Source organism: Mizuhopecten yessoensis, unplaced genomic scaffold (genome assembly GCF_002113885.1).
Source record: "Mizuhopecten yessoensis strain PY_sf001 unplaced genomic scaffold, ASM211388v2 scaffold7901, whole genome shotgun sequence".
Taxonomy (NCBI): domain Eukaryota; kingdom Metazoa; phylum Mollusca; class Bivalvia; order Pectinida; family Pectinidae; genus Mizuhopecten; species Mizuhopecten yessoensis.
The window spans coordinates 324,894-339,014 of NW_018407279.1; the positions used below are offsets into that span (position 1 = coordinate 324,894).

The 14,121-nt window shown below is 38.5% G+C and overlaps 1 protein-coding gene across 1 annotated transcript in view; it reads right to left on the reverse strand.

Annotated features, from left to right (window-relative positions):
- Positions 1-665: 665 nt before the first annotated feature.
- LOC110454496 overlaps positions 666-14,121 on the reverse strand; it is a 32,595-nt gene continuing 19,139 nt past the window's right edge. The window contains exons 2-6 of the mRNA XM_021504011.1: positions 10,661-11,097; positions 8,335-8,686; positions 7,466-7,620; positions 4,867-6,102; positions 666-3,703 (exon numbers count right to left, since the gene is read on the reverse strand). Coding sequence (XP_021359686.1) covers positions 3,399-3,703; positions 4,867-6,102; positions 7,466-7,620; positions 8,335-8,686; positions 10,661-11,087 — 2,475 coding nt within the window. The 5' untranslated portion in view covers positions 11,088-11,097 and the 3' untranslated portion in view covers positions 666-3,398. The remainder of the gene's footprint in view (positions 3,704-4,866; positions 6,103-7,465; positions 7,621-8,334; positions 8,687-10,660; positions 11,098-14,121) is intronic.

The window sequence follows — 14,121 nt, forward strand, 5'->3', positions numbered from 1 at the left end:
ATAGTTTATCAAGTTAAAGCAGTTCACCCAACTGACACGATACCACTGATTCTGTCTGATCATAACAAGAGATATTTAGTCATACAGCATGGTCACTGGTACGGTTAAATACGGTAAAACCCCAAAGTTTCTATATCTTGTTCGAAATGAGTAAAATATACGGTTGTAATGTATCGAAGTTTTACGGAGGACTTCATGTTCATTACATGGTGTGATTACAGGGTATATTTAATGGACGGCTTTAGTTACTGCATAAATTGTTAATTTGCAGGGCTAATATTTCGCGGCTATATCGATCAGAACTAGTTCACGTGGATATAATATTGCACAATATTGCCAGGTACAAATATTGCGCTCACGACTTTTGTATTTGGGTGACGATACTTGTAATACAAATGTTTTGTGAAAATGAAGTAAAATACAATATAAAATTTATGTTTTATATTCTTCATTCGGCAGGTAACGGTTAAATACTGAAAGGATTATTTTTTTTTACTATCAATGTACATGAATATCTGATCACGGAGAGTATAATCAATGGTTTTAATTTCAGCTGGGTATTAAATTTAGCAAAATTAAATCCCGGCAAATATTATCAACTGTACTGCAATTTAAATCTGTGGCTCCATGTAATAAAAAAACATAAACACTCAGACTAGCTCATTGGTAACAATAAGGTTTATTTGTACATATTAATCGTTCGTCGACTTCATACTCTTATTTTGTAACCCACTTTGTAATTATAACCAATTTTGTAATAATTACACCCTTCGGAACAATCGTTAGTGATGTGCGTTAAAACTTGACTCAATTTGGTAATAACTATTTAATGACAATAGAGAGTAGACATGAATCCAAGATTAACCCTACAGGAACAGTTTGTTGACATTTCAGCTGGTATGACATTGGCTGTTGATCTTGACCTTCAATAGGTTTTGTCCTAACACAATGGCGCGTTATCTGCTGAGTATAAAGAATATCCATTGGATAGCTGTATACGCCATTTGTTCTTGAAAAGGCTGCTGTGACCTTGACCCATAATCTGCGACCTTTACCTCGTTCGTCCTCAGACTATGGTGCATTTTTCTGCCAAGTATCAAGAATTGGACGGTTCCGTTGTTGTGTATACACAACCTGGAAACATGCACACACATGCATACACATGAAAACAGATGTCTTTGCAACAACCATGTCCAAAGCTGTTACAATGAGGGGAAAACAAACGAAGAGCAAAATCCGAAAGTATGGAGATATACATAAAGTTCCATTGTAACGTATAGTGAATGTGACACGAGCTATTCCGAAAGAGCAAGCGCTTTTTAACCTCGGCAGCGACATCCGTAAATATGTTTTACAATATTTATCAATTGCAAAGTGGGTTATATTTTGTCAGATTTAACGCTCGTAGTAGCAACTAAAGAGCGTTATTATTACAAATTGTGTTGCAACAAAGATGGATTTCTCTCTCTTAATCTCTCAATTATTTTTTAACGGCCAAATAAACATATAAATACACGGTGTGTTAACAAGATCACATGTTTGTTATCGCGATCGAGAAACACAGTTCTCTAAAATATCTACAAACAGCATAAATAGACATAAAGGCGTTTGTGAAATTGTTTTTTTCTGCAAGAAATAACATGGCCTGTAAAAACATATTCAAATGATAATAATAGTGTTTTGGATTTTTTGGCCTGGTCTATTTACTGATCATTAATCGGTTTCTTCTCATTTTTTTTTTTACAGATTGTCATATTACAGTTATTAATATAAGCCAAACTGAAATTATATTCGATCAAAACCCATCGGGTCTATTAATTTCTCCATTTGAAGTTGAATTACACGTCAAAGAAATTTACAGACTGAAGGTGGTGCTTTATAAACGATTTCATCGTGCTAGGCATTATATTCTTGAATTTCTCACAGAAACTAATGCATAAATCCACCCAATTTCTTACCGTCAGAAAAAGTAAAAAAAACAAGTTGTGGCAGCACCATAATACATGCTTATCTACGACCACAAACACTTTCATCACAAAAAGCAGAATTCCATTTTGCTACAATGCGCATGCTCTGGTCCCTCCTGCTTCAATACAACCTCTTCCTATAACGTTGAACAATAACAAACATCACAGCATTGTGATTATTTACAAATACTTAGGTAGTAAATAAAACTCGCAAAAAAACTTATTATATATTCACAAATAAATAGGCTAAAAATAATAATCACAAAAATCTACGGGAAGATCACAGAAGTACGTGGTAAATAAATATACAACTAGTCAAATATAATGACCTATCAGAATTACTCTAACATATCACGGACCAATCAGGAACACTGTAACATATCACGAATCTTTCACAAAAAATGTAACATTAACTGGCCTTTCAAAAGCACTCTAGCATTTGCGTTTTCGTATGAGGAAACACTGTACGATCACAAAATGCACTCCAGCAATCACATGTCAGAAACACACGAAATTCATTGACATATCTTTCAAAGACTCACTTACTTTCATTGACTAATAAGAAATACTGTTACATAGTACGGACCTATCAGAATTATTGTTACATAATATAGACCTATCAAAGACACCTCTATTACATTGATTTACCAATCAGAAACGCTTTCTCTTCCATTGAACAGTCAGAAACACTGTTACATTATACTAACCTTGCAGAAACACTATAACATATATTTGATCCACCAAATAGCACTGTCACAACAACCACGTACCAATGTTCCCAATGTTTACCGGACAGTCTGGTGTAAACAGCAGTTGTATATTCTTTAAAGATCCTTGTCCAACAGCAGGCAAAACATTTTTAAAAATCCATTAAAGCTTTTCGTTCGTACAGTAATTTTTACCATGTTTTCGTTTTCATTATTACAGTATTGTAACTTTGGCGAGAGGTTACTCGGTTAGTTAGAACGACAGTCCCTACATCGGAAGGTCTCGAGTTCGAATCCCTGTCTAGTCCCGTTGCATTTAATAACAAGTCATTACAGTTGTCTCTGATTAGTTAATTTAATCCTTATTATTTTCATAAAGGATCCGGCAGGCATGTCATTCGTTTTTCTTCTTTTTCTTTTCAGCGATGATTAATCAATGCCATTGTCATGTCAGAGAAAAGATTTGGTAGTGGCAAGAGGATGCATAAGAAAGTCATTAACTGCACAATAGTAGTATAATTGTATAAAAGAAGTTCATACCTGTTACAAAAACACAAACAGACATTGTAGGGCAGCAGATGTAAATATTTTTTAAACTTTTTGCCATTTATATTTTCCAGCAGTCGATACGTGAACAGGTTTGACACACAATGCCAAACACAAGATCACAACCATAATGTTACTTCTGTGGCTACAAAACGGGAAGTAACTTGTGGGTATCCATTCAAACCAGATAACGACGAACCTGGTCCCAATCATAGGGACCCACGGGGGTCCGCCAACTCAGTCCCAAAATCCAGCGGAGTCTTTCGGGAATTTTGCATGGAGAGTCCAGTAAAAGAGGCACCAAGTTTCCCTCTCGGCTTTTCTCTTCTAGCAGTCGCATGATGTCCGTCTGTTCTTCGGCGTACGTCCATTCTGTCCGCATGAACTCCATCGACAGTACAAGAATGACCTTTGTTGCCACTTTGTCCCTCAATGGCTCCCAAATACCGGAAGAAGCCACAAAGTCCCGGCCAGCAAGGTAGCCTGGAGAAAGAACAAACAACATTTATGTAGATTTGTACATTAAATAGGAGAGATTATTTTCTCACGTCCGCTCGACTTTTTCTTTGTAAGGACTGGAAAATACTCATCACTGATTATTTTTTTAGTCGCATGCGATGGTTGTAGTGTACTTACTGTGTATCTTGGTAATCGTCAATCTCCTTACAGTGTTAAGTGTAGTTTACTCACCTCTGACCCAGAATTCATGAAACCGTCTCGTGCATGAATTCTGTGCTCTTACTAGCTTTCCTGTGACCCGCTGAAATCATGCGACACCTATAAACCTAAATGTAAACACTGAACACGGTAACGGCTTTTTATGTCTCCAGAATTGTTCCAAATCATAGGAAAAAACGCGTATGTTTATTAATTCATTACCCGAACAAAAACTCGTGAATGAACACAGAATCTGAGCATGATAAGTGTTTCATGAATACGGGTCCTGGTCTTCTTCAGCAAAACGTTTTCCTCCGTTAGGCCAATGCATCTACACTTATTTGATATTGATTTCCCCACTATTTGCTGCAGTACACTACAGCTGATATAGTTAACTCTGAACGGGTTGTTTGTTTGTGCTTTTCGTTGTACTAACAGCTATGTGGTGGTGGAGGATTACCTGCGGCCTATACCTGGCGACTGCCCCACGTAGGTCTTGAACCCGCGACTCATTGGCGTGTAGGGCTGGTGATCGTAGACGGTCAGACGCCTTAATCACTCGGACACCCCGGCCCCTCATTCCGAAGATTTTCCCAATAAGCACTAGAGTATATGTATCTCCTACATGTATATTGTTCGTCACACCGCTTTCCCCCAGTGTGAGCCAGGTTACATTCGATTTTGATCTTGTTCCTCATGACGCTTTCCCCAGTAATGACCGGTATATACTGACCGTCAATCTCGTTCATCACAACGATTTCCTTTGTAAGGAGGGTAGCTAACTCACCTCGGATCTTGTTCACCAGTAAAGACAATGGTATACTAACCTCTTATCTAGTTATTATCACAACGATGTTCACAGTGGGGAAAATAGTATACTCATCTCAGCTCTTTTTCATCTCTTTTTCAGCTTTTCCAGTAAAGACCAGATACACTCTCTTATCTAGTTCACCACAATGTAACCTCTGTGAGGACAGGCGTGTACTCACCTCTGATCTTGTTCACCCCAAAGCTTTCCTCCAATGAGGGCCGGAGGACATACATGACCCAGTTTATGTCAGTCATACTATGCATGACGATGTAGTCGTACGTGCCACTATACTGTGGCATCATTCCCGGCAGCTGGAGGACGATCCTTAGGACACTGGACACAGGCCCAGCCGCTTGTCCAATCGACCGTGTCGGCGTCCTTTCCTTTTCTCCGATAGTTCTGCTTTTATCATGCGGACTACGAAGCAGAAACCGGAAACGAGATTTGGGTGAACGTGGCGGTGCGTTTCGTTTCTTAGATTCATTGCTCCTCACTTTTTCTAGCTTTTGTTTGAGTTTTTCTATCATGCAAACGTGATTCCCCCCTCCGTTTCCATGGATACTAGATGTCAATACCTCTATGACCGCAACCATTTCCGTGAAATACTCTTTCGTACACTTCGCGAAGTTATTGATGACGTCATCCTGACCAAACTTGTCTGCGCACCAGCACAACCAATACACGAATTCCTGCAATACATGGCGCCCGTTTTTCCCGGCGTCTTTATACAATTCGAAAAAATAAGTACAGAACGTTTTAAACAGAATCACATTCCGTGTCGTATCATTTTCAATCACACGCTTAAGACACTCCACTGCTTCTCTATACGACTTAAGCTGAAACAGACTACTTGCAAGAGTTTCGTAGCACTTGAGTTTACTTTGATCCTGCGCGCCCTTTTCGATTGCCTGCTGAATGTAGTCAATACCTTCGTACAATACGTCATCTTTGTCCGCTATACTCGATAGCCGTCGTGACTGGGGCTGACTCTGGGCCAACAGGTGACAGATCATTCCCATGGTAACGAGGTCGGCCACGCCTCCCGAAAGCAGCACCACCTCTCCGTCAGACCTGGCCTGCCGCAGATACCTTTCTCCCATGTTTGGGGCGAGCTGAGAAAGGTGGTAGTTGATGTCTCGTCTGACAGAATACGCAAGCGAGTTCTCGTAATAATCAGATAGATTTGATAACGACCGCGAGACTATGATATTAGCTCGGTCTAGTTGACGCTTTCTCTCTGTGAGGTTTTGGGTTTTATTTAGAGCTTTGTGCAACATGAAATTTGCTTCCGTCGTCAAAATCACGTGATCTTCCGGACAGTACGAACGGGCTTTTTCGTACAGAAAGCTGGACACGCCCCCGAGTTGTGCTGTTGTTATGGTAAATGTTTCCAGCGTGTCTTTGTAGGTGTCACCTGTAGCGGGAAAAGACATTAATTAAAGGTGGTTACATAGGATAACAGAAAGCTTAGAGTCATGTCGACAGTGAGCATGTTGATACTACAGACGACTAGAAAGCTACTAGTAGTCATTTAACAGGATTTAATTGGAAAGATAATGGACGCAGGCATTGGATACCTCTTTATTCATATCTTATAACAATACAATGTACATATAGTATTATTTGTGTCTTCATATGTGACCCCTACACGGAGACTATATACTACAGACATTGGTGCACATATACACACTGTAGATGTTTCTTTCTGTCACACATATTCGGTGCTTTAACGGTTTTGTTAAAGAAAGGATTTAAATAATCTTAACCCACCTTGGGGGTAAGACAGAAAAAAATCTCAACTTAAAGGGCAAAATTCTTAAATGTCTAGGCCGAGGCTTTGTCGAAGGACCAGTCAATGAACAATCTTAGTCTGAGGGTTTAGATTTTTCTGTCTTACTTCTTAAGTCATCATTTTACGCAGCGTTACCTTATTGCATTTTGTTAACCATCATTACTCATTGTAGAGCAGGGAAGTGCAAGAGAGAAAAAAAGAAATCACGTTTGCGTGATGCAGAAGGGGAAACATCGACCCTCGGGAAAAGATATTTGTCAGAGCCTGGTGCTCACTTCCAAAAGCTTACCCTCGGGCTGAAATTTCTCCGTCTACATCACACAGGAGTGTTTCATGTATCTTTTGTTCGTCACTTTGCAGCACTTGTTCGATCAGCATCTTGATTGTTTTGGAAATATTCGTATTACAGAGTGCAATATTTCAATGTCTACTTTACAGTTTTGTTCATTGTACAACGTTGAAGACAGCATATTGGCTCAATTAATAATGGCGGAAACGCTTTTCCTTTTTATTTTATTCTTTTTATTTATTTCATTTTAATTATTCATCTTTTGTATTATATTTTTATTAATTTATTTAAATCAAGTTGTTTGTCTCCATTGTTCCTACTGTTGACGTTTTCAGTTGACTTGACGTTTGGTGTTTTGTTTGGTTTACTTTTGTTTAACGTCTTATTAACATCAATGGTCATTTAAGGACGTGTCTTCATGTGTGTAGTGTATGCGTACTTCCGTGTGTGTATGAAGAAGACAGGGTATGTTGGTGTGCTTGCCTCCTTGTGATAGCGCGGATCTGAAGCAGATTTTATAGTGCTCTCTCACTGAAATACCATGACTTTAAGTTAAATTGCTAGAGGAAAGGTAAGCTTATTACAAGTAGTCACAGGGTCTATGGCACCAGGAGAACGGAAATATATTGCAGGTAGACGCAGGGGCCAGTGTTAACAGGGGTACAGTAAATGTAACTGATAGAACAGCAATATCACCTTTTCCCTCAAATGTAGATGCAAGGAGATGACCAAGGTAGCCGAGAGAACGAGCCCGGTACATCATCGATTCTGGGATGTCTTGGTCAAGCTCCTTGTAGACCCGGAGAAACAGTAGCGCCGCCTTCTTCCGGTGTATCCCGGCCTCGCCAGCCCTGCAGTGAATAGTCAATACACTGACAGATATTACTGGTTCTGAATTGAAAGAGGTACGATTTCTTTTCCCTATGTTGTATACATAAAAGGACTATAGCAACAGTGAAGTAATTTTATATTGAATACAAGAAACAATCTTCATTCTTCGTTCACGTTTAACAACATTAAATCGCTCCTCCAATACAGGAGAGTTCACAAATTATTACAAACATACAGAGATACCTCCCTTGTTTTACATGAACTGCCTCAGACTTTTACACTTTAACGATTTGAATGAATATTGTTCAACTTCGTAGGTATTCCACTCTAAAATGTTTATTTTACAAAGTCGTTGTTCTATTTTCACTTATATAGAGGTAGACTGCAGGGGAATGTGTTCGAATTATTTTTGCTGAACATACGTATAGAATGTCGAGACCTTAAACGCCTTCTAGTGTGAAATGAATTTGCCTTCCATATAATGGGGGTTGACCTAGACTTACCTACAGCGGGACGTGACCTACCAACAAAGTGATGGGACCTTTACCTGTATATACAGAGTATCGATGCCTTGATCGCGTACATAGTAACGTAGCCTTGACCTAAATACAGAGGGACGAGCCTTTGACCTACATACAATGTACAGAGGGATGTGACTTTCGCCTTCCTACTGTGACGTTGACCTACATACAGTGGGATGTGACCTTCACCTTCCTACTGTGACGTTGACCTACCTACAGAGTGATGTGAGGTTAGCCATGTTGTAGTTGATAAGAGCCTGATAGTAGTTCCACAGTTGTACCTCTAGTTCTGTGCCAGGCTGACACATTAACATCTCCAGGCCGACCTCGTAGTTCTTCAGGCACTCGTTGGTGTTGAACGCTTTACGCACCTTGGAATCCTCGATACTCAGGAGATCACACGTCAAAATACTCACTTCTGCAAGGACACCATCAATAGATGTTTCCGCACGACTATCTCTACAATTCCTTCGGAGGCCCTCGAGACGTTTCGTGACACTGTCCATTGCGCCTTTGACCATCTCAACTCCCTTAGCTTCGTGATACAACACTGTGTACACGTATCCTTGAAGCAAAAACGAACAAATATGGAAAAAGGGGAAATTTTCGCGGTGTAAATATGCTCGCGATTTTCGCGTTGATTAAATTAGGGCGAAATATCCCCAAGCGTATATATATATTTAAAAATTGTCTACTTTTACAGCATATGATCAGAGGAATAGATGTGGGACTGCACAGTGTCCAACACGTTGTCAGGGAGAGGCGACATAGAGGGGAGGGGTATAAATAGTTATCATATCAAACTGATTACGCGGAGATTCTAACATATCGATTTCAGTGAAAAATATTCCTTATTGTACAAATGCAACTTTACAAGTTTAGAATGAAATGAGCAAACCGTGAAAGACAATGGACTACAGTACCCATAAGTAAAACACACCTTATCATAACATCACTTTCATGAGATCAAATATTTTATCTTAATTTATACAGTTTTACATTCTACACGATTACATAGAGAAACATCGTTTCGCATCTGTTTAATATCATGACAATTAAAAAATGTCAAGAATTGTAATAATAACCCTGTATGGCATGTGACTCTGGCAGCTCTGTAACCTTCTCTTCAATATGATCTTTTGTATATATTTAAGCATTGAACTGTTACCAGATGCAGTATACAGTCGATATGAATGCAATTTGGGTGACAGATAAATATTCATGTCGCCCTAATCGACTGTATACTGCATCTTGTAACAGTTCAATGCTTATATTTACATTTATATGTATATAGTTTGTTTTGTATAGTAGCTGAAGCAAAAATACGTTTGAATTTCATCTTTAAAGGTAACACATGCGTGCGTAAACAGAGTTGCTTCCCCTTTCTACACATTGCCCTTGATTTTTTTCGTCCGGAAGTAGCCTTCCAGTGGGGAAACCGGATATGTATCCTTGCTTATCATATCAGTGACGTCAGTAAGTTCAAATCCTAGAACAGATGACATTTCCAGAAGAAATAATATAGTCCCTCGTGTCATTGAAAACCACACGCGCATAAAATGGTTTGAACACAAACTTAAGTTTATTATTTATTTCCTATGAGTGTGTTAATGTTGAAAAATTGTTAATAATTGCATAACTTCTGCTTGTTTAAAATTAAAGCTGTTTTTCGCGCATTGATAGATTACATATATGTATTTTCAAGTGATGCGGCGCTCAACGGACTTGATTGTTTACTCGGAAACGCTTATGTTTCCTTCGACTGGAATATTACATTATTTTCAGAAGCATATACACTCGGAAATGTTTAATTAAAGTGGTCCTTTCAGTAGGTGATAACGATTCCAAAGACATTTCGTTTGAAATAGGTTCCATGTCTAATCGGTCAGATTAGCATCGCTAGCAGACGACGTTCACAGGGGCTCGGTTTCGTGATTTTGAGTAATGAATGACATCACTGAATAACCACTACACTTAAAAAGGTATGTATACACATTCTAAAACCTTGTCGATACCCTCGACTTTTACAAGGTTTTAGAAATGCTGAATTTTAGTGTTGTGGTTATCCACTGATGTTATGCATAACTCAAAATCTCGAACCCGATCCCCTGTGTGATGACGTTGACAAACTTGGTAATTTCGTATCTAGAATGGCGCTTACAATAATTTTGTGGTACCTACACATCTTATAATAAATTTATATTGTCATAATTTGTCAAGTTGCTTTATTTTTTTTGCGATGACCTATATTGCTAAATGCTAACGAACCCAGAATGTTTTCCGACAATATGCCTATTGATACCGAAAGTATCGGGCGGCCATGTTTGTTTACCTTGTACCGGCTGTATTCCTACACTGGCCGTATCACTGTTAATTGTAATATACAGTCTCATATACTGCAACTTGGTTTACTAACGACATATAGGCAAATGCAACACAGAATGTAAATATATCAAGATAAATATCAGAATTTATATTTGAAATTATAGGGATGAAAGATTTCAATGCATTATAATACGTTTACTCTCAACTAACCAACCTTGCTCTAGGAGGCATTGCGCCTTCAGAATCTCATATTTCCGCTTCCGTTTGTCCAGGAGCTCATCCAGCCTATCCCGGCATGCCTTAGCGTCGGCTCGTCTGTGACAGAGTTTGTACACGTGCTCGAGGTTAGCTAGTGTGTTAAGGTGATCCGGATTGGCAACGTTAAGGGCCGATAACCGTTTTCCTGCCTCTAGGCGGCCCTTTCGGTCCTGACACATAATAACATATTTCAGGTTCCGGAGGGCTAAGTGGACGAGTTGGTTTTCCTTGTCGAGTCTGATGTCAAGTGCGGCGATGATTTGATCGATGTTGCAAAGAGACTTTTCGTCCAGGATCAGAGCGTCGAGATCGAAAAACCCGGGGGTGACAGGCGGCAGCTCTGGTTCGCTGGAGCGGAGACTTTCAAGGTCAAACTCCGCCATGACGTCACAACTACAACGACAAAATGTTCAAGTTTTTTTTAATATACATTTGTTTCTGAGGCATAAGACAAAGTATGTATTTTTTTTATTAATAAAGGTGAGGAATGCGTCATATTTCATGACATCATCTTTATAGTGGGTGATATAGAACTTACACCAATGTGTGGTAATGGGATACCGCGAAGACTAATTACCGCAAACATTACGTCTCGTCTATTTTTTAATGGGAAACCTTTGTACGTTACCAAGCGATATTTTTTTGTGTTTCCCATTAATGAATGGGTGCATAGACGTCAGTATCCACAAAATTTAAACTGAACGTGTAACACACGTGTAAGTCCACCTAAAAACAAGTGGGGTCAGGATACGTACAAGCAATCAGGCTAGATATCCATCCAACATCATCTATAGAAATCTTTATGCGAAGTAACCTGGTTACATTTCTAAACAATACGATCAGGCTATATCTACATACATAACGATCAGGCTAAATATCTATACAAATCCATCAGTCTAAATCTCTGTATAAAACGATCAGGCTAAATATCTATACAAAACGATCAGGCTATATCTACATAAATAACGATCAGGCTAAATATCTATACAAATCCATCAGTCTAAATCTCTGTATAAAACGATCAGGCTATATCTCTATACAAAACGATCAGGATAAATTTCTATACAAAACGATCAGGCTGAATTTCATAACAAGACTATCAGGCTAAATTTGTATAGAAAACGATCAGACTAAATTTCAATACAAGACGATCAGGCTATGTCTCTATACAAAACAATCAGGCTCAATTTCTATACAAAACGACCAGGCTAAATCTCTATACAAAACGATCAGGCTATAGCGCTATACAAAACATTCAGGGTGAATTTTAATACAAGACGATCAGGATAAATCTGTATAGAAAACGACCAGGCTAAATCTCTTTACAAAACTATCAGTATAAATTTCTATACAAAACGGTTAAGCTAAATCTCAATACTTAACGCTCAGGCTAAATCTCTATACAAACGATCAGACTAAATCTCTATACTTAACGCTCAGGCTAAATCTCTATACTTAACGCGCAGGCTAAATCTCTATACTTAACGCTCAGGCTAAATCTTTATACAAACGATCAGGCTAAATCTCATTACAAAACTATGAGAAGAAATTTGTATACAGAACGGTTAATCTTAATCTCAATATCTAACGCTCAGGCTAAATCTCCATGCAAAACGATCAGGCTAGTTCTCTAATGGTGAAAAATTCATTTCTTTATGTGACAGAGAAGTTGATACGTCGTTTATGTGGAACAGTATCGGACGATATAGTTCTGCATTTCCTAGTTATATATCCTAATTGTACAAAAGTAGAGACCTATAATTTGACCAAGTAGTAAACACTTTAGACATTAACGATTACATTGTGTTTTCAAACTTAGATGATAATGAACAGTGTTGTTTCCTTTTTGGTGATCTAAGCGTCATTCGTCTTAATGATGATATCTGGGAATGTTTGATGATAAGCACACCAAGAACGCTGAAAACAATGTTCAATGAAATGAATGACTTATCAAATGCCATATGAGTAATGACAAAACAGTTCATGAAATGCAAGAAATAGTGTAAGTGTACATTTTGAATGTATTTTGTTCTGTAATAATCTCGACCTACGAGGAAATAAAGAATGGCTGTCTGTCTATCTGTCAATACAAAACAATCAGACTAAATCTCAGTACAAAAAGATTAGTCATGATTTTAAAACAAATCATAAAGTCTAAACACTCAAGCTTAACTCCATATTTACATTCTTATCATGTTTATGTACAGAGCAACGTTTAACACGTTACGATCTTATGATACAATAATATGATATCCCTCCAATACAAATTGTATTTCACTGTGATAATTTCATTGAAATTAACCCCGTACATTCAAACATAATAAACTTCGTATTCGATATAATTGGTTAATGGAAAACTAAACAATAACAACTAGTTCCAAAAGAAACCTTCTATTAATGGACTAATGGTTTGTTTTAATGTAAATGAGTAGTTAAGTATTATCTATACAGTATAGATACAGTAGCGGACGGTATAAGTACGGGCTGAGTGGGAACAGACGTTCGGTGTCGGCCCCTAACCCATCAATGTGTACTTCATTTACTGCTAATTCTCACAGACATTACCCCGCCACTTCACACGCGCGAAGCACTGGGGGTTCGATAACGTAAAAACGGGTTTTATAAGATACAGATTTACGTGTTACATTCCCATAGACATGGCATGTCAAACGTAACTAAATGATATGTCTATTATTGCTGTGAGTTTGTTATGATATATGTGGCGCATTTCCTACAGATAGACGACAGTATGCTTTTATACCGATATATGTGCGATTCGGTACGAACCCGCGAATATACCCTCCAATATCTGATGAACTCTTTATCTCCTCTGTTACACATAGACAGTATCATCATCTATCGAACTCTATACGGCTACCGTTGCCCTCCAATTGATCCTACCAGCCCAGTGTCGCCATCTATCGAACCCTTCCATTCGATTGCCCTCTACTGGACCGTACCAGACGCGTACGGTCATCGCCTCCTAACGGACACTACCAGCCCAGTGTCGCCCTCTTGTGGACCTTACCAGGCTAGTCATGCTTACCCTCTAACGAACACTGCAATGAATTGATATTGTCGCCCTCTACCGGACGCTGACAAATCGAGGGTCGCACTTTAACAGAATCAACTGACAGGTGTTTACATTTTCGTAAAAGTTGTAAAACTTCAAAATATGAAAATATTAGTTGAAAAGGTTTGACTTGCATATGTATGTAAATTTTAACTTTTTATTAAATGAAATAAAAAAAAACCAGAAGCGAAAAATAGTCCATGAGTTATCTAAACTCACACAGTATTTATCGATATCTGTGTGTAGGGTATGTATTAATAATTCTAAATTTGATGTTCTGTGATACAGGTACGCTATACGGTCGCTCATGTGGTGTGTAAGTATCCCCTCACCCCCCCACCCCC